We start from the raw sequence: 21,514 nt of genomic DNA, 5'->3' as shown, positions 1-21,514 counted from the left end.
ACCGTGGGGAGGAAAGAAGATACTAAAACCTTCACCCCAGTCTGGGCAAGCAGGCTAGGCCTCGCCCTGGCATCTGGTCACGAGGACTGGCGGGAATGAGTGACCTAGGGGGACACCTTCCCTGTCCCCCAGGCAGGGCCAAGTCTCAAGTGCATCGGAACAAGTGCTTTAAAAATAAGTAATAAATAAATAAGAATCCCTATGGCCGCCGGCTAAATTAAGTGTGTTTGATGGGAACCAGGCTCGCGGTCACTATTTATAGCTCCTCGGCTCCCTTTCCAGGACGCGCTCCAGCCTGCGCCTGGGCGCGGCCCCCGACAGCATCCACGCCGCGGCTCTGGCTTTTCTGTGGCCGATGTGGCCAGCTTAACTGGGAACCCCATGCGCAGTGGCCCTGTGCCGTGCCAGCCATCTGGAACCTGCGTCCCCGGGCGGCTGGACGCGGGCGGGGCCGCGGCGCCCCAACGCCCACGCGCCCCACGGCTCAGGAGCGCCCCCAGAGCCGCTGGTCGGCCCCGCGAGGGCAGGCGCACGCGCGCGCGAGGGGTGCCCGGGGGGGGGGGGGGGGGGGGGGGGGGGGGGGGGGGGGCGGCCGAGGCGGAACCCGGGCGCCCTTGGATCCCGCTTCCGCCCCTCGCGCGGGCGCCGAGAGCTTTCAGTGGAGAACAGACCCGAGGCCCGCGGGAGCCGGGCGGCGGGAAAAAGCCCCGGGGCCCACATCCCGAGTGGGAGGGCGCTCCCGTGGGTGGGGGCGCGGGATGCAGGTGCGGTGGGAATGCGGGGCCGGTGCGGGGTGACGGGTGCGGGTGGGAATGCGGGGCCGGTGCGGGGTGACGGGGGCAGGTGCGGTGGGAATGCGGACACTGTGGCGGAGCGAGGGGTACAGGCGCGGTGTGGCGCCACGCGTGGTGCGGGGGCAAGTGCAGACCGACGGCGCACGAGAGGCGGGGCGGGGCGGGGAGCGGCTGCTCGCGGGGGCGCGGGACGGGGAGCGCGGGCGGGGCGCGGGTGCGGGGCGAGCGCGCGGGGCGCCGGGCGGGCCGCGGGGCGGGCCCCCCCCTCCCCCCGCTTCGTGCCCTGCCCGGCGCCGCCCCCGCGCGGCCCCCGGGCCGGGGGTGGAGGCGGCGGGGGGCGTGGCGCGGCGGCCGGGGCTGCGGCGTGGGGGCGCCGAGCGCGGGGCGCGCTGGGGCCGCGGGGATGGCCGCCGGGGCGGGGAGGCCGGGCCCTGGCGCGGGGCGCACGCGTGAAGTTGCACCGCACGTGTAAGAGAAGATTCTCCTTTTCAGAGCGGCCGGGAGCCCTGCTCGAGAGGGAGCGCACCCGGGTCGCCGCCGCGGCACAGCGGGGTAAGCGCGGGGCAGCGCCGGGGCGGAAGGACGGGCGGGACGCCGGCGCCCCCGACCGCCCCGACCTGCCCGGGCGGGCCGGGGCGGAGCGGCCGGAGCGCGAGCCCCGCCGCTCGTGTGCGCCCCCGGCCTCTCCGGATCCCCGGGGGCGGGGGGGGGATGTCCGGGGAGTTGTGGGAGTGACCGGGTCAGAGACGGGGGCTCGGGAAACTTCGGGAATAGTCGGCGTCCCCGCGCGCCCCGAGAAGTCTGCGGGGCGCCGGCGCGCGGCCGAAGGCCGGCCGGCGGGTGCTTCCCGGCGGCGTTTTCCGCCTCGGGCGAGCAGGCGAGGCTCCGGGGCCTCCGACCTGCGGGGCGCCGAGGCCGCTGCGGGCGCCCGAGCCGCGTCCGCGGACGCACGGCGCGGGGCTGGGGTGCGGCTGGCGGCCGGGTGCCGCTGCGCAGGGGCGTCGGCGTCTTGTAGGGACGGCGTTGGCTCGCCTACTTCTTCCAAGAAACTTTTCGAGAGTCTTTTTTTTTCCCCCCTAAGAAGTGCTTTAATCGTAAGTGCCAGGACCTAGGACCTCCTTTCTTGGCCCCGCTGCCTGGGATGGTGCGCTTAAGGGGAAAGAACTCACGGAAGAGCGGGGAAACCCTTCTCTGCCCTCTGTAGTAAGCCCTTCCTGAAGGCGCTTCTGACACTGAGTCGCAGTGCGGGCGCCCTAGTGAACAGAATCCACCCAGGGTTCTCGGCTCAGGAACGTGTGTGACCGAGACTCTAGGGACAAGTGGAGTCCTCCAGTGTTTGTTTTGCCAAGAGAGCGTCAAAATATGTCATTTAAGAATGGCCGTGTGAAAACAGCTGAGACGGGAATTCTGCTTCGTTCGTGTTACTCGGGAATTCAAATTCGTGGTTTGTGATACGCGCATCGCTTCGCCGACGGCCCGTCGATGTGCTGTGAAATGTACTGCAAAACAAACATTGAAAGATTACAGAGGGAAAGGGGGGCTTTGTTTTCCAACGGTCGGTGTGTTCAAAGTAAACGACAGCTAATTTGGCACATATTCCGCTGGTGCAGCAGTTTGATTCATGTCGAGATAAGCGGGGGGGGGGGGGGGGGGGGGGGCAGTGCACGTGCTCCTGTAGCATAAAGTAATTCAGGAAAATTTTACTACTGTAACAAATGAGACGGTGCTATTTATATTGACCAGCTTAAAGCCACCTTGAAATAATGAAATGTAACAAAACGTCACCGTTTGCCAATAAGAAAAAGAATTTGGCGGGGCGCTTGGGTGGCCCAGTCAGTTAATTGTCGGACTTCAGCTCGGGTGGTGATCTCACAGCTCCTGGGTTCCAGCCCCGTGTCCAGCTCTGTGCTGACAGCTCAGGGCCTGGAGCCTGCTTGGGATTCTGTGGCTCCCTCTCTCTCTGCCCCTCCCCCCCCCCCTGCCCATAGGCGTGCTCTTTCTCCCTCTTCTCTCTCCCTCTCTTTCTCAAAAATAAACTTAAAAAAATTTTTTTTGATTTTTGACACAGTTTCCTTGAATGTTACTTAAATTTTAAGTTGTGTTCATTTCCTTAACAAAAACAACTTTTACATACACACTTGAAACTTTATGTGTATGTATCACTACCATTTTGGCCTCATGTATGTAAAGAATTTAAACTATAATTAGTCTTCCAGATGCTACCATTGCTCGAACATGCCCCTAACACAGGAAATAGGATAGATTAGTTTTTTAGGATTTTACCTCAGTATCATATGTAAACGCACGAATAAACACTTGGTTTTTGTAATGTGCTAAAATATTGTCAGAACGTTCTAGACAGTGGAACGGCCCTTGAGAAGTATTTCGCCCTGTGCAGATAGCATGACTCTCAGGATCTGTGTATTAAGAAACTCAACCAAACCCAAGGATTGGGGAGTCTCTCCCCGCTCCAATGTGGTGTGGCCGTCACCAGCACTGTGTGACGCTTGTCACACCATATTTCGATTAGTTTTGTCACAAGTCTGTCTCACCCACAGACTGTGAATGAACCGCCTGAGGGTGAGGCCGTGTCTTACTTAGCACACTGCACACACACGACAGGCGTTTGCTAAATGTTCGCCAAATCGAAGACGGAAAAAAGTCCAACGCGTGTGGCCCTAAACAGCATGCGTGGGTCTCTAAAAACACTATGTTTTTGCCATTTCCATATAATGCGTAAAAGGAATAAAATAGCGATAAAGTTCAATCTGAATTTTCGTTCTTACAGTGGCAGGAAATTCTTCATCGTAATAACTGGGTTAGTATTCATCCTCTGGTGCTTTTTTAAAATCTCGGATCCTCAAAAGTATGACTTCATAATGGTTAATGTGAGCAGTTCCTGCACTCTGACATTTCTTTAATTTGAGGAATTAGTGGTCTGCTCTAAACTTAGTGTTAACAAACTAATGATACTAAAATGTAAAAATCACTTAATTTTTTTTATTTTTTTATTTTTGGGACAGAGAGAGACAGAGCATGAACAGGGGAGGGGCAGAGAGAGAGGGAGACACAGAATCAGAAACAGGCTCCAGGCTCTGAGCCATCAGCCCAGAGCCCGACGCGGGGCTCCAACTCACGGACCGCGAGATCGTGACCTGAGCCGAAGTCAGACGCTCAACCGACTGCGCCACCCAGGCGCCCCAATTTTTTTCATTCACGACACCTGATTATCTCCATGAACTAACACTCATTTTATTCATGAACCTCCATTTTGTATTAGCTTTAAAATGAATCTTTTATTCTAGAACATACATGAGATTTCCATGTTATATCCTAATAAAAGTAGGTTTGAATAAAAGGGAAATTATATTTATACTATGGAAATTATTATTGCAAAAATAGAAACCATTTTGACAGATGGCATCTGTGCCAGTAATATAAATGTAACCATAAAATACCATGAGTATAAGGCCGAGAGGTTTCGTTCACTAAGCAAGAGTAAAGACAGTTATCTGAATTTGCTTCAAAACGACAATTCCAGGGGGGTCTGGGTGGCTCAGTCCGTTGAGCTTCTGACTTCAGCTCAGGTCATGATCTCACGGCTCGTGAGCTCGAGCCCCGCATTGGGCTCTGTGCTGATGGCTCGGAGCCTGGAGCCTGCTTCAGAGTCTGTGTCTCCCTCTCTCTCTGCCCCTCCCCTGCTCGTGCTCTCTCTCAAAAATAAAAAAAAAAAACATTAAAAATTTACAGGGTACCTGGGTGGCTCAGTCAGATAAGCGTCTGACTTCAGCTCAGGTCACGATCTCACGGTTTGTGGGTTCAAGCCCCATGTCGGGCTCTGTGCTAGCAGCTGGGAGCCTGGAGCCTGCTTTGGATTCTGTGTCCTCCTCTCTCTCCGCCCCACCCCTGCTTGTGCTCTGCCTCTCTCTGTCAAAAATAAATAAACATTAAAACATTTTTAAATGACAATTACAGTTTATATGATGGAGTAACGGGACTGTTAGCATGTCAGTAATATTTAGCCAAAATTTTAGCCACTTTGGACTGGGAGAAGAGAGCAAGGGTAGCTGTAGTCAGCTGAACAGTCTGCCTGGTGCATAACCCCGTGAAGTCACGCGGAAGGGGAAGGTGGGCCGGACCCAGAGGCAGAAGTCAGGAGTTTTCGTGCCGGCTTCAGCGAGCTGTGTCGCCCTCGGCAAATCACGGTACCCTCTCGGGGCCCGCATTTCCCAGTCTGTGAAGTGAAGAGACTAGATAAACCAGACGGCTTCCCAGGTTCTTCTGGCTCCAAAATGCCGTGATTCCGTATCTCCTCGGTGGATGAGTAAGACTCCTGAAGGATGTCGCTTGGATTTATTTAGGGAGACTACCTTTTACTTGACCAGACTCTAGGAAGTCAGTACTCGGTATAGTGTTCAGAGTGCCCCATCTTGTGTTTTAGGACCAGAGCCTGCTCAGAGCATTCGCGAAAGCACCCCTGTAATTTTCTTTTTCTTTTTTGAATTTCCCATCCAAGTTAGCTGCATAGAGTGCAACAGTGATTGCAGGGGTAGATTCCTTAGTGCCCCTCCCCCACCTAGCCCATGCCCCCCTCCCACAACCCCTCCAGAGACCCTCTTTTGTTCTCCATATTTTGGAATTTTCTTTACTGGCATTCACCCGCGCCCCAAGCCACCCTTCAGGAGGTATTGGTAAATTCAGCTTTATTTCAAGAGTAGGACTTTTGTTTTCATTATTCACTAATTAAAAGTTGAGTACTGATGCGGAAATACATTAAAATTGGCCCTAAAGGACACCAAAATGTGTACATAAAATGTTTAAATAAGCGAGATTTCAAATGGTATTCTTAGGTCTGTCACAGAAGTGATGTTTAAAACTTTTAATGCCATCTACTAATCGGCAGGAGACACTGGAGGCCTGCACAGGGTGATGGAACAGGGCAGACATTTGGAGGGTTTAAAAAGGAAGCCAGGAAGGCATGAATAGTGCTTGGAAGACAGTCGCGTTTCTAATTATGCTCCAGACTTTCTACATTTTTGTTGTCAATTGAACTGAAGCTCAACCAGCTGTTAATTTTCTAGCTTAATATTAGAACTCTAATTGTGGAAATGGTGACTTAATACTGGTTTCTGGTAGGGATATTTATTTTATTCACAGTATTTAAAGAAGAAATACTGTGGGTAAAAAGTTAAGGGTATTTTTAGTGTTGTCATTCTTGAATATAAAATTCTCCAACATAAAATTCTTGAATATAGGGGTGCCTCGGTGGCTCAGTTGGTTGAGCGTCCGACTTCAGCTCAGGTCATGATCTCACAGCTCGTGAGTTCAAGCCCTTTGTAGGCTTCTGTGCTGACCGCTCGGAACCTGGAGCCTGCTTCCGATTCTGTGTCTCCCCCTCTCTTTGCCCCTCCCATGCTCATGCTCTGTCTCTCAATAATAAATAAACGTTAAAAAAATTATTGAATATAAAATTTGAAGACATTTGTTTTTAAACTAGTAACAGTTGTTTAAGTTGCTCCCAACTTAAAATCACCTCTCGCTCAGCTTTTAAATTACAGAATGTCAAAAACAAAAGAGAAACTGAGTTTTTCGCTTGACTAAGGATGAAAAGTATTAACCATCTTTACCTTAGCCAAGTAAAGACCTAGAGCATGTGACTTTTCAGGTGTTTATAAACAATTTAAATCCCTCCCCAAAACAATTAAAATCCCCACATGCAAGAGAAAATATAGAGATAATAATAATAATAATACATGGATGGCAGGTGTTTTCCATACGTTCTTATTTAATAAATAAAATAAATAAAAGTATAATTTAAGGGGTGCCCGGCTGGCTCAGTCAGTGGCACATGTGACTCTTGGTCTTGGAGTTGTAAGTTCGGGCCCCATGTTGCATGTAGAGATTACTTGAAAAATAAAATCTTTAAAAAAAAAAGTATAATTTTATTAAAAAATAATTTTTGAAATGTTTAAAGAGAGAGAGAGAGCACGTGGGCATGTGCGGTGGGGAGCAGGGGTGGCAGAGAGAGGGGGACAAAGGATCTGAAGTGGGCTTTGTGCTGACAGCACAGAGCCTGACGCAGGGCTTAAACTCTTGAACTGCGCGATCACCACCTAAGCCAAAGTCAGACGCTTAACTGACTGAGCTACCCAGGCGCCCCTGAAGTATAATTTCAAAACAATTTCATGTTTCTAGAGATTTATTCTCTGACAACAAAAATATATAATTCTAGCGGTGCTTTAAAGTTATTGATAAAGAAGTTGGAAAATCGGTGTTTTACGATTTCATTAAGTACGATAGTGATGTCTCCTGCCAGAGCATTAGATTAGTGAAAAGTTAAGTAATAGAGCCCATGCACATTTTCCATTTAAAATAAGGAATCCCCTGGAACTGTACGGTAATAAATAATTTTACACTAAGATAGAGGATACCCTTAAATTATGTATGTGTATTTTATACTAATACTAGCAAATCCCAAAATCTACATTCCCTACTTAAAAGATCCATAGGAGATCTTTGGAGATTTGCTCTGTATACTGTAAATACAGCATATGTGATAAGACATCGGGAAAAATAACAAAAATAAACTCTCATTCTTCTTCAAGCATATCAAAATTCTGTAAAGAAAAACTTCTAGCAAGACTTATACTTTAAAAGCTTCCAATAAACAATATTTGGAACCAAACAAAGGGATCTAAGTACGGATACCATACAGTTTCAAAATCATAAGAAAATACCATGGATAATTTCATGCCAATAAATTTGAAGCTTAGATGGAATGGAAAATTTTCTAAAAGATATAAGCTATCAAAATTGACTTAAGAGTAATAGCAGCCCTATTTATGTTGATAACAGTTAATGAAGCTGAATTTGTAATCTAGGCTTCCTCCTGACCCCCTTAAAAAAAGACATTAATTCCAGATTCTTCTATAGGACATTCTTATACAAGCTTATTCAGGGACATGTTTAGTTTTTCAGGCTAAAATTATGTTCTTACCCAAATCCAATGGTAGTACCCCAAAAATGAGACCAATCTTAGGTATGAACAAATAATCCAAAATAAAGTAGCAAATTAAATGTGATAGTATATTAAAAATAAAATGAGTAATACGGTGCTTCACCATCTAAAAAATTCACAACAGTGGGGGAAAAAAGTACCAAATCCGATTTAGTAAATTCATGATTCAGAAACTCATTCATGATTTTCATGATTTAGAAAATAAAACCCAACAAACTTAACAAAGATTACAAGGAAACTTCCTTAGCCTGATAAAAGTTGAAACATCATACTCAATGCTAAAACCTAAGAAGCATTCATGTTTAAGACAAAAATGTGAAAAGATGTCACCATCATCACATTGTGCTAGGAGTGCTGGTCAGTACAAGAAAACAAGACAAGAAAAAGAAATAACGGGGATTAGAATTAGGGGAGGAAGAAACAAATCTATCCTTAATAGCAGATGAAATGGTTATATGTATATGTTACATAGAAAATCCAAAGGAGTCTCGTAACTATTTGAACAAGTAAAAGCTTTCTAACAAGTTTCTGGAGACAAGATCAGTTTATAAAAACAATGTTCCAGGGGCGCCTGGGGGGGCTCAGTCGGTTTAGCATCCAACTTCTGCTCAGGTCATGATCTCGCGGTTTGTGAGTTCGAGCCCCGCGTCAGGCTCTGTGCTGACAGCTCAGAGCCTGGAGCCTGTTTCAGATTCTGTGTCTCTCTTTCTGCCCCTCCCCTGCTCATGCTCGCTCTCTCTCTCAATCTCTCAAAAATAAACCTTAAAAAAATTAAGGGGCACCGAGGTGAGTTTGAGCCTCGCATCAGCCTCTGCTGACAGCTCAGAGCCTGGAGCCTGCTTCAGATTCTGTCTCCCTGTCTCGCTGCCCCTCCCCTGCTCATTCTGTCTGTCTGTTACTCTCTCTTTCTCTCTCTCAAATAAATAAACATTAAAGAATTAAAAAAAAACTATTTGGAACAACAAATCGAACAAGTATAAATTAGGGATAAAGCTAACAAAAGACGTGTAAGACCTTTAGCTCCAGTGTCCTAACACACTGTTGAAGGGCATGAAGAAGGTCTGTGCGGTGGATCAGTTGTGCTTTATTGGCGGAGAAACTAGTTCACAAAGAGCTACATTTGATGCCACCATAAATTTCGTTTGTCCCAACAAAGTCACGTTTCAGATTTTTGTGGACCTTGACAAGCTAAATTTCATAGGGAAGAACAAAAAAGCCAGCTTTGTGAAGAACGAAGTCGAGGGCTCGTCCTACCAGACAGTCACGTGTATGTAGGACTGTTGCCATTGGTGCCCTGCTGGTTGGTGTGACCGGTTGTCTTCTGGAGACGGAAAACAAGTCACACGTTACTCAGTCTGAAACTTCAGGGGTTCGGTTTCGTCCCCTGTTATGCTTGTCTGTGTGGTTGAACTTCTCCCGTTGCTGTGACACTGAACTGTAAGTGGCACCGAGCCAGCTTTTAAAAGCCTAGTCCCCATCTTGCTCTTTAGTCTTAGGAGCTCAGACAACACTAAGTGTTGGAGGTGAGGCTATAGTGTAAAAGAAGAAGGGGTCTTTTATTCTGGTGAACTTATTTTGAATTCTGTTTCCTTTTTGAAGAGACCAGAATGATGGAAAAACTGTGGTAAGTACTTAATAACGTAGGGGACGGTCCCCATGGCATCTGGAAATTACTATTTTAAATGTGAAAGCTTGAAATAGGCAGGTAAGGTTTAAACCTAATGGAAAACAGTTTTTCCACCTGCTAAGAAGATAATTAGATAAGCCACTTTTCATTGCATCATATTTGTGACTGGTTCAGCCTTCCATGTTCTTTTAAATTTGTGCCAACTCAGGGCTGGCAAAAATTGGATTTTGGGCCACACTGCCCCATACCAAACCTTAGCAGATATTACTAATCGAACATAGAACTCTTTCCGGCTAAGCCTGTACGTGACCCTCTTGGTCCTACTCAACAATATTCTAGGCAGTCACAGGTAACACAAAATGAATTTGCCTAGCCATGCTTCATGTTTCGTTACCTCTAACTTAAAAACCAAGTAACAATATTTTTAGTGTCAATGTATTGTTACAAAAGGGAATCAAGTAAAAATACAAATGACACCTTTTGGGTGTTAATCTCCCAGAGTCCTAGCTAAAAGTTGCATTTCCTAATGAGCAGCTATTCTGTAAGCTTGTCCTTCCGTACTCAAACTCCAAATGCTGGAGCACCCCACGGCTTGGTCTTCAGCCCCCTGTCCTTCTCCCCTGCCCTCAGACGATCTCAGTCCAGTCTTGGGGTTTGGTGATGACTCCCCAATGTTTATCTCTGGCCTCGACACTTGTATGTCTGATAGATGTCTCACATTTACCATCTCCAAAACAGGACTCCTGATTTCCATGCCTTTCCCAAACCTGTACCTCCTCTGCTCTCCCCATCCTTCCTCCTGTTCGGGGTGGAAACCTTGGCCTCTCCTCGGCACTACCCGATCCTTGACCCATCAGCACATCACGCTGGACCGACCTTCAGAGTCTGTGCAAACTCAGCCATTTGTCACCACTGTCACGTTTCTGGATCATAGCACAGCCTCCTCACTGGACCCTCCATGATCACCCTCACCCCCTCCGCCCCACAGCCGTTCTCGGCACAGCAACCACAAGGGTCCTGTGAAGATGGAAGCCGGATTACGTCACTCTTCTGCTCAAACCCTCCAGTGCCCTCTCGTCTCACTTGGAGCATAAGCCAAAGTTCTCATCACTGTCTGCCTCGATCTGTCCACCTCCAGACTTCCTCCCTGACCTGTGTCTACCTGTCTGCTCCTCTGGACTCGTCCTCTGCCTGGACTCGTCCCTCATATCCGAGGCCCAGTTCTTCACTGTAATGTCACCCTCACAGCACAGCCCCTGAACTGCCCTCTGTGCTTCCCCCTGCCCCGCCGCAGCTCCCCGTCTACCCACAGCACACAGCACCTGACCTCTCTTCTCTTCTGTCCCACATCTTTCCCGCCACAGCCTACGTGGCACCAGGCAGTGATGACCGCCTGCTCGACCCCGCCGAGAAGAGCCTTGTCATCACCGCGGAGGATGCTCGTCCTGCGTCTGCCCTCACAGCACCCCCTCCCGTCCTTTTGCCCCGTCCTGCTGCTGGGCAGCCTGACCCTCCCCCCCTCCTCCTGTCCCTGTGACTCCGCCTCTCTGATGCCAAGCACCCACAGCCTTCCCTATCTTGAAAACACCTCCACTGGGCCTTGTTACCCATCTCGTGTCGCCCCTCCTTTAGGTTCTAGACCTACCGAACAGGACTCTCTGTGTCATGCCTCCATTTCCCTCCCACACTCTGCCTCTTCAGCTCCCAGTCTAGGCTTTTGTTTCTGCCCCAACGCTCCCACTAGACTGGGCACTTAAAGACCATCAGTGGCCTTCTTATTGTGAGATCAAAGCCTTTGCTTTATGCCCATCCTTCTCGAACACACAAAGAATGCTGACACCGGTCGTCACCTCCTTCTTCAAAGTCCTCCTTCGGCCTCCTCGCTTCCGTGTCACCCTCGTTCTCCGGTCGTGTTGACAGCGGTCAGAGAATGTGCCTTCGGAGACACGAACAGCGCTCCAGCAGTGACGTGGGCCGTGCTCGTACTGACGCCCAACGTGATCCTGCATCTCAGAAGCTCAGACAGGGCTCTGCGTTGGGGTCAATTCGGTAAAGAAGGAAGGGTCTTCTGACATTACTTTGAAAGCAAAGGCAACTACAAGCCAGACAAGGTGAACGTGTCTGGCAGAGCTGATCGGGCCCCCGCTGGGGAAGGCCCCTTCCCTCCACACTGTCCGGGCATCGCCGCTCTCCGTCACTGCTCAGTCTCAGGCTCTCACCCAGTTGGCCAGTCCCGCGATCCTTCGTCGAACACGACCGCACGCGCCGAGGGCGGTGAGTCCTTTCTCATGCTGTCTTCATGCGTTTCGCTGGATTTCCACAGACGTCCGTCCTTTGTTCTCTGCTCTGTCGTCTTCCCCCGGGAGAGTGGAGCTACACTGCGGACCCTCTCCAGCCTTTTCTGGTTCTGTCTCCAGCTTCCTCCTGGGCAGCTCACCCATCTGTCCCACCGCTGCTTTTGATCCGGAAAGACAAAACCACCAGTCTTCACCTTGTCTCCCAATCCCAAATTAGCAAGCCTCCCTCAATGTTTCTGTCTTCAAACGACCCCCTGATTTTCCCACTCAGGCTCAGAAATGTGAGCTTTGTCTTTAATTCATGCCTCTCCCTTTCACTGACTCTCGGCAGACTCTACATCCTGCTTTATTTTTGTCTCCAGACTGTGTCTCCTTTCTGTCCTTCCTTTTTCCATTTGCTGCTGCTGTCATTCAGCCCAGGCCTTCAGCACTCACTTGGAGATTATCACTCTTCCTGAGTCCCCACTGGCCGTTAGAGGGGCCCCTTCTTTCCTGAACAGCACTTTCGGCCTATCTCCCGCTCTCCAAGTGGTTTGGCGGCCCTCGATGTCCTTCATTCATCTGTCCCACGCGTGTTTACTGAACGCCTACTGTGTGCAGGCCACACAGCTCTTCTGGGCAGAAGCAGCCGTTTAAACCCACCGCTTCCTAACACCAGGTCACACATATACCCGCTGCCAAGGGAGCGTTGTTCTGGCCTTGAAGTGCACTCGTGTCCCCTGCCCAAAGCCACCTCTCTCAATCGCCGCTCAAATTCCACTCTCCCCTGGCTAGCCTTCCCCGCCTGCATGTCCTCATGTTAATCTCCTTTTTCTCCGAGATCCCTCTGCACCTGTACAGCTCCCCGTTTTCCTGAGTTCTCCCATCTCCACAGATTCCCAGATAGACGCCATGTGTTTCCTTCCACTGTATTCAACAGAACCTGTGGCCCAGAGTTGAGCACAAGACGGTCACTGAATAGATAGCCACTGATTGATCCCAAGGGACACTTAACACCTCCTCAAGGCCGAGGGGAGCCTGTGTACCTCTGAAAGGGAAAGTAGAATGGTCAGAAGAACGGGGAAGCAGCCACGTATACACTCAGCAGCATCAGCTCTTGTTCTGTGTTGGTGTCAGAACCAAAGTTCCCCTTGAGATAAAAGCAAAAATCGATTAAACGCCACTTCGTGCAGGTAACTGACGTCCAGGGACTCGAGGACCCCGCTGCCGCTGTGGGAGAGCAGTCACCTAGAGTGCACCACGCTCTGCGGTGAGCTCACGGGCACCTCGCGGAGTTAAGCGCTCGGCCCTGGGAGCTGTCGGGAGCTGCTCTGCTTGCGTCCCGAAGTGGCCCAACGCCGACAATGAGAATAAACCCGTTTTCTGCTCAAGCAGGAAGCTATTTCACTCGCTCACTCGTGTTCGTGTCACTGGCTGGCAATGCTCAGTGGATCGTGAGGCTTCCTCTGGTCCGTTGCTGGTCCTTACTTAGCAGCAGAGGCTGGCTGTTCAGACTGCGCTTCTTCACTCCTCTGCCGTCGTCTTCTTACTGAACTGGTATGAGGGGTAGGATCCAAAAGTGGTGTCGATAAAACACCTTAAGAACGTCTGCGTGGCATCTGGAGCGGACTGGGGCGACTCTGAAGAGAGGGGATGTCACTTCTCCCGTGGAGTCTCCCGTCTTGATCTGACCTTGACCCATACTGCAGGCCTTGTCATAGATACTCTTCTGGTTAATGTTTTTATTCACTCGTGCATGTATTTTCCAGAAGAAAACCCAAACTGTGAAGCGTGGTAGTGGTAAGACTCGGCAGCGAACATCAGGATACAAAGAGGCCGGCCCTTGCGTTGGGGGAACTCGGCAGACTGCCGTGGCGGGAGAATCCAGTTTAAGCTGTGTGTCATCAGTGACAGCCATTGTCAGGATCTGTGATGCATCTCAGAGACCCCAGGGTCAGTCTCCAATCTGACATTGGGCTGATGTCCCATGTATCAATTTGTCTTTTGAGCGCTTACCAGGGACATGATTAAAGAGGTCGAAGGAGTAGACACTTTAATGAAAGAACAATGAACAAAGAATCAGGTTTTTTCAAAAACTAGAACTTTGAAACATGAGTCACGGTCATTAATCCTTTATGACCACAAATGTAATAAGTTGTTACAGAAAATGCAAAGAAATGGGAAAAGAGAATAAAAATCACCCAGTTCTAGAAACGCTGTGGTTCACATTTCAGTATCCTTCCGCTCTTCCTTTGCATGTATGAATGTGTGAGAAATAGCGGGTAAAAGGCTATGGTTTTGTATTGGGTTTTTGTCATTTATCAGTATGGCATGAACGTATCTTCAAGTCACTAATGATCTTAAAAGTTATGTCTAATGAATACCTTGTATTTTAGTAGTTACGAATGAGTCACAGCTTTTCATGTATAGCTGGCCTTAACCTGTAAATAATTTAAGAGAGTGTAGGAATTGTCTGCAAGCAATAGGAAACCTAACTTGAACAAACAGGGTTTTCTCCCTTCACATAAGTCTAGAGCTTGTGTTGCGGTTGATTCAGCAGGTCCACAGTGTCACAACAGGTGCCTTGGGACTTCCTTGACCATTCCCTCATGCTTATTGATACATGCCTGCAAAGTGACTGCCCCACTCCAGGCATCGCCTCTGTCCTCACCATAGGCAGATAGGGAAAGTGACGGCAAAGGTAGCCATCTGCCCTTTTATTAGGAAACCAAAAGCTTTCTCAGAAGCTCCCCAGCCAACTTCTTACACCTCAATGGAGACAACAAAAGGAGGGGGGAAAGCAAGAATTTCCCTTCCCGATCACATTACCGGCAGGCAAGGGAGAGGGGAATGGGAGTAGGACCGGGGTCAGCCAGATCCCGATACCAGCCTTGGGCACTACTATGTGTTTAATTGCTCATCCTTTAGTGGGCACTTCTGTTTCCAATTATTCCTTCTTATGAATAATTCACAGTCAATATCCATGTTCATCCATTCATCAATCTCTGATTGTTTCCTTGGTGTGATGTCCCAGGAGTAGAATTAGAGGTTAGAGGTATCATGATCTTAAGTTTATTTGTTTTTAAGAGAGAGAGAAAGCACGACCGGGGGAGGGACAGAGAGAGAGGAAGGAGAGAATCCCAAGCAGGCTCTGCACTGGCAATGCACAGCCTCATGTGGGGCTCGAACTCATGAGATTGAGATGAGATCACTCATGACAAGATCGTGACCTGAGCCGAAGTCAGACAGTTAACCAACCGAGCCACCCAGGCGCCCCAAGGTATCATGATTTTTTATAGCTCTTCTTACATATTACTGAACTCCTTTGCAGAAAGACCTTGTCAGTGTGTGCCATCACGCAGTGCATGAGCCGCGGGCTCTCCCCTGCCACCCCCACCGGACACATTCTTAGTTGTCCCCTCTTTAGGATTTCCTGAGCTTTGACACATGCCAGAGCACCCACAAAGTATGCAGATGATAACACGTTGTGATTCCGTAGCTGCACCCAGAGGTCACAATTCATTTTAAGGGTACAGGTCTGAAAGTGTTTGCAGCACCTGGACCTAAAGAACTCTGGAGAGGCTGGGCCAGCAAAGGTGAGTAACAAGATGCCACAGTCAGCAGCCGTACCCCCTCTCGTCTGATTTACTAATTGAAGAAATGTTTCCCTGGCCCCGTGTTTCTCAACAGGTGCACAATGGACATTTGGGGCGGGCCAGCTCTTTACTGTGGGGGACACCCCAATCATTATGGAACATTTTGCTTCCCTGGCCCTGCAGGACAATGCCAGCAACACTTCCCAGGCCCTGTGACAAGCAGGCCCTCCCTCGTGGCATTCTGTGCCACCAGCCTTGTGGGGAGAACCCACCAGACACATCGCATTGACTCCCTTTTAGCACATTATGCTGTGCTGGACAAGGCAGAACCTGCTTGCACATCTGGGAAGGTGGCAGGAAGAAGAATAAATTTCCCGCACTGACCTTTCCTTAGAGACTTCCAGAAATGCTACGGCCCAGCTGTTCTGCCTGCAGACATCAAGGAGGAAAGGGTGCACATGCAAACAAACCCCAACCTCAGAACTAGAATTAGGGAGAAAGTCCACAAGCAGTCAAGGTGCTTAAAGGTGGTTTTCTGTAGAAACTCTGGAGGCTGTGTGTGTCCAGGGACAGCAAGGAGGGAGGATGCCGTTCGCAGCTTAGCAAGGTGGGAGGTGTGGGAGGATGGAGAGAACCTCCTGGAATGTAAAGGGGGCAACAGTCGTTAAGCCAGGCCGTGATAAGGGGAAGAGAAAACACAGGGCACCCGTGTCAGCCTGAGTTGGCCCCTCCTGAAGGGAGAGTGGAGGTCAATAGGCCAGTCTCCGCCTGGCCTGGGGCCAAGTCTGAAGTTGAAGAAACAGGACATGCAAAGGCATCAAGGCCGTCTCAGGGATCACAAGAAGCATGCGTCACCAGGGTGTTGGATCAGGGACGGAGGGCTGGGACGCACGTCAAGGCTTCTGTCCTGTGCCCCAGGGGAAACGCTTCAGCAGAGTGGAGGGAAGGGCCATGGCTATGGGCAGAGAGGGCGGTCAGAGACATCATGACATCCGGGGTTTAGGGTAAGCAGGATGTCATCTAGAATGGTTCCCTGACACCTGACATCCTTCATGCGAGAGTGGGTTGTTTCATGTCCAATAATTCAGTTTCTACATTAAAATATTTTCCCTTGTAAGAACATGCCAAGTGGAACAGACGCCAGTCACAACAGGGGCAAGGAGGCTGGTAGGATATGTGAATAGTAACGTTTCTCCAAAGACCTCGAATGACGGAAACAAAGGGTTGGCAGTTTATTCCAAGAGAGCGTTAACATTTGTTTCTTTAGATCATGGTGAGTAAAGTTATGTTTTGTTTGCCTTCACACCAGTTCATAAAAATTAATATTTGTGAACATTTTTAAAATTCAAAATGAGAAGAGTGTCCTTCAGCGCTGCCGGAATTCACCGCGTACAAAGAATGGAGCTGCCTTTCAGTTCCGGTTGGAAGCGTCAGGCCTGTTGGGGCAGCAGCGACACGGAGGACCCCTTCTCATCTTGGGCCCCCGCGTCCGTCCGAGGACCACAGCTACCTCCACAGGGGGGTCCACGGGCCCTCCGTCCCTCCTCTAGGAAGCAGCTTACTGCGCATGACCCAATGACCATCGTCCCATCTTAGATGGAGACACAGGGTTTAAGGGCTTTGGTCACCTGTGGGCATCTGGATCGTGCCGCACTCGTGTCCGGCGACAGTAGTTCCGAGTGACACCGGCGCTGCGGGCGTGGCTGTAACCCGGCTCGGGGCCACGGCGGGAAGACGCACGCACGTGCACGCACGTGCACACACGCACACGGGCGCATGCGCACACGCACACGCAGGCGCACGCACACTCTGCACGCGCGCGCCGTGGGGGGCTCCGCAGCGCCTCCCTCGTTTGGCAGCGGGAGGACGGCTTCGCAGGGGAGCGACCGCCCAGCGCCGCGTGCCGGGTCCCGCCCCTCCCGCGCCCGCCGGCCCCTGCCCCCCCCCCCCCCCCCCCCCCGCGGCCTCCTTCCTACTAACCGGCGATGTTCCCTTGCAGGTTAGCAAGCTGAAGCAATGGGCGACTGGAGCTTTCTGGGGAGACTATTAGAGAACGCGCAGGAGCACTCCACGGTCATTGGCAAGGTTTGGCTGACGGTCCTGTTCATCTTCAGGATCCTGGTGCTGGGCGCCGCGGCGGAGGAGGTCTGGGGGGACGAGCAGTCGGACTTCACGTGTAACACGCAGCAGCCCGGCTGCGAGAACGTCTGCTACGACAAGGCCTTCCCCATCTCCCACATCCGCTTCTGGGTGCTGCAGATCATCTTCGTGTCCACGCCCACGCTCATCTACCTGGGCCACGTGCTGCACATCGTGCGCATGGAAGAGAAGAAGAAGGAGCGCGAGGAGGAGCTGCTGAAGGCCGACGGCCCGCACCCCGGGCCGGCCGCGCGCTGCGGGCCCGGCGGCCACGGCCAGAAGGACCGGCCGCCGGTGCGCGATGACCGGGGCCGGATCCGCATCGCCGGCGCCCTGCTGCGGACCTATGTCTTCAACATCATCTTTAAGACGCTCTTTGAAGTGGGCTTCATCGCCGGCCAGTACTTTCTGTACGGCTTCGAGCTGAAGCCCCTCTACCGCTGTGACCGGTGGCCCTGCCCCAACACGGTGGACTGCTTCATCTCCAGGCCCACGGAGAAGACCATATTCATCATCTTCATGCTGGCAGTGGCCTGCGTGTCGCTGCTACTCAACATGCTGGAGATCTACCACCTGGGCTGGAAGAAGCTCAAACAGGGGATGACCAACCACTACCGCTCAGACTCCCCCGAATCCAGGCTGGGGGCCGCAAAGCCTGGCGGCGCGAGCCCGCTGCCGCTCCCCTCCCCGTCCGCCCTGCCCACGGTCACCATCGGATTCCCGCCTTACTACACCCACTCCGCCTCTTCCCTGGGACCGGCCACCGCCGCGGGCTACCCCGGGGCCCCTCCGCCGGCGACCGACCTCGGCACGGCCGCCCCGTCTGAGGCGCGCGAGAAGGCTCGCCCCGCCAGATTCCACAACGGCAACCACCACCTGCTAGCGGCAGAGCAGAACTGGGCCAACCAGGAGGCCGAGCAGCAGGCGGCCGGGAGAAAGGCCTCGCCGCCCGTGTCCGCTTCTGCCTCCCTGAGCCCTGCGGGCAGCACCGGGCAGCTGGCTCAGGACGCGGGCGCGGGCGGCAGCGCCCCCGGCCCGTTGGCGGACGGGACCGGCAGCAGCCTGGGCGACGACGGCAAATCGGCGGGGACCCCCGACCTGGACGGGGAGCAGGCGGGGAGCCCCGAGGTGGAGATGCTCGCGCCTCCTCTGCCCCCCGCAGACCCCGGGCGCTCGAGCAAGGCCAGTAAGTCCAGCGGCGGCCGGGCCAGACCGAATGACTTGGCCATCTAGCGGGCGTCTCTCCAGACAGCTTTATAAAAACCGTTTCTTCTCGCAACCAAAACCAAAGTGCAGTTCCAGTCTGCAGGTAGACAGAGAGCCTGGAAGGGAGAGGGCACTGCAGTGGCGGAAGGGGGAGATCACGAGGAGGAGAGCAGGTTTCTGTGTGTCCATGCTTGCTGTTCTTAACACTGTGAGGTAGAGTGGGGAGAACGTCAGTGCTTGCTGAGATGGGGAGGTGGGGGCAACGTGGGTGCAGGGGCTGTTGACCTTGAAAGATGTTCAGGGCAACCCAAGAGTCCAACAACCTGGGCCGCCTTTGCAGGTGCTGCTGTCCAGCCTTGGGCTCCCGCCGTCTCTGTGGGTAACTGTTCCGTTGTGGTAAAGCGACAGGTGTCTTTACCTGGGGGCAATTGGGTTTTCCATTCCTGCGCTTCCCCAGAGCCTCTGGGCAGCCCACAAAGTCACAGATGCCCTTAGCACTATCTCTGTTTGATACTTTTAACTTAGAGTTGAATTTCATTTGGGATATTTGCCAAACTGCACTAAAAAAAGACCTAGAGCGAGTCCGTAGACTGTCATTTGAGTTTCTGAAATTGCCTGGGAAGCCCAGGATTCCACACTGTACGCTTGGTGACGAGTGACGATGAGCAGGTACCCTCCAGGGGCGGAGATCCAACAGGCGAGAGCCAGGGAGGTTGCTGGTAAGAGAGCAGGTAGAAACGCAGCGACACTTGGGGTAATTTTTAAACAGTTGAGGAAATTGAAAGACCAGTGTGGCAGGTATGCCTTAGGTATTTATTTTTTAAATGATATTTTGTGCTTTGATCTGAATTGTACAGGTATGCCTATCCACCCCCACCCCCCGACTTTCTTTCAGGAAAAATGAAGGAAAAATAGTACCATTAAGATGAATAGTGACCGAGAGAATGCTAATTTGTCCCATTACATACTAGTAAAGATTTGGATTTTCTTTTAAAAGAAATTCTTCGACCTCAGGAGTCAGCTAATGGCTACGAGAATGTACGATACAAAATAAAAGCAGGGGAAATTTTAAGTGCATTTCAAATACTTGAAGTTGTGAAGTTTTTGAATGGGAGGTTAAAAGTTAACCACTCTTGCCAGAAAAATGATTTATACAGATGAATCAATGACCTACATTTTTTTAAGAGTAAAAAAACAAAAAAACAAAAACAAACAAAACCTCTTAGAGTTTCCTAACCATTGTTTGTGGGCAGCCTGTTTGCTTTCTAAAGTGTAAATAAAAGTATCTGGGTTTTACTTCCTGTGTAAATGCATGTGCTGATTTCGGATGTGCGTGCGCCTCATTTGTCACCCATGCAGATCGCTGCACTGACAGAGCTATTTCTCTGTGGGTTGTGGCTGGAAGGCGGCAGAATTTTCTGTACTGCACACTCTGCTGTCCTGTCTTCATCTCTGTTTATAGACCGATGAACGGGAGTCATGCTGAGCCTGGTCCTTCTCACCCTCCGACTTCCACTATTGTCAGCCCTTATTCAGCAAAACACCAAACACTTTCCAACTTGATTCCTTTCTCTATATGAATGAACTCCAATTTCCTGACAATTCCTCTGGAGCCACACTCTAAACGCACTTGGTGTTTTATATCATAAAGAGTGACCCACCAGCATCTGATGAAAAAGACTGTGATTCCCATTCTCGGATGAATGGGTGCAGCATGTTCATTAGAGTGTTAACGTTTGCTGCAGACCTGGACAATCGCCCCTCCACGGCTTGAGAAATGCCAATTTCCCATACGTACGCGTTCAGCCTCTCTCAGATTTGAGCCTTACAGAAAACTATTTGAGTGACTGCTCTCCCAGTTCTCCCTCGGCTGGGCATAGCTAGTGCCATTGTAGACGCAGACATTCGTCACATACAGTGGACGCCTTAGGCTCAGGCAGTAGGGCCCAGCCAGCCCGGCCGAGGAGGGCCACCGGAAAACCCTAGTTTGAAAAGCATCCCGATAAAAAAAAGCTTTGGTCGCGACTGCAGCTAATGGGGAAAGCACAACTCATTCAGGGGATGTGACCACAGGTTCTTCAAGTCCTACCATTATAAATGTTAGTAATAACCTTCTGACTTACCCAGGATGGAATTCTGAGTGGGGTTGGAGATGAGAATGAGAACTATAATTATAGTTTTTACATTTCAGTCATCTTTAAAAAGTTTTTAAGTTTCTGCACTTTAAAATTGGATTTTCTTCACCATACGTTGATGAAGATGCCAGTATTATGAATTGACCATAGTCTAATTGGCCCATTTAGTGAATGGGTAGGAGTGTGAAATTAGATTCTTCTCCTTGAAAATCACAAATTTATGAAGAAGTAGAATTCTGCAATCCAACAGGGCCGATGGTGTTTTTTCAGGGGGCTGTTGTGATTTCCATTCACGTAAAATATCAAAGCATGCGTTACGTTTTGTGGCTATGTGAGGTATCCAGGGCCCTGGAGGCTAGAGCCCTTCTCTGCCCTGGGGGCATGAGCAGTAAGTATTTCCATCACCGTAAGCATCAAGTGCAATAGGATAGAAGTCACCTCTCCCTATGGTTAAGAGTCCAGATATATTTTCTCTAGCCTGTTAATTATGTGGAAATTTCACTAAAATTATTTTTTCTTGATTTAAGGAAATAAATTATAATTCCATAAAGCTTATTTTAAAACTCAAATTCTCTACCTAATAATTGTACACACGTTGTTTTGTTGTTTTTTTTTTAATTTACATCCAAGTTAGAATATAGGGCAATAATGATTTCAGGAGTAGAATCCAGTGATTCATCCCTTACGTATAACACCCAGTGCTCATCCCAACAAGTGTCTTCC

The 21,514-nt window shown here is 50.5% G+C and overlaps 1 protein-coding gene across 1 annotated transcript; it reads left to right on the top strand.

Moving 5' to 3' along the window:
- Window positions 1-1,177: 1,177 nt before the first annotated feature.
- GJA3 (gap junction protein alpha 3) lies at window positions 1,178-19,952 on the top strand. Its single transcript, XM_043574666.1, has 2 exons — window positions 1,178-1,346; window positions 17,311-19,952. Exon 2 carries the CDS (start codon window positions 17,328-17,330, stop codon window positions 18,681-18,683), a length of 1,356 nt encoding a protein of 451 aa, XP_043430601.1. The 5' UTR covers window positions 1,178-1,346; window positions 17,311-17,327; the 3' UTR covers window positions 18,684-19,952.
- The last annotated feature ends 1,562 nt before the right edge of the window (window positions 19,953-21,514 follow it).

This window comes from Prionailurus bengalensis, chromosome A1, assembly GCF_016509475.1.
Source record: "Prionailurus bengalensis isolate Pbe53 chromosome A1, Fcat_Pben_1.1_paternal_pri, whole genome shotgun sequence".
Taxonomy (NCBI): Eukaryota; Metazoa; Chordata; class Mammalia; order Carnivora; family Felidae; genus Prionailurus; species Prionailurus bengalensis.
Note: the sequence above shows the minus strand (reverse complement) of the source record. Positions and strands in the feature narration are given on the sequence as shown.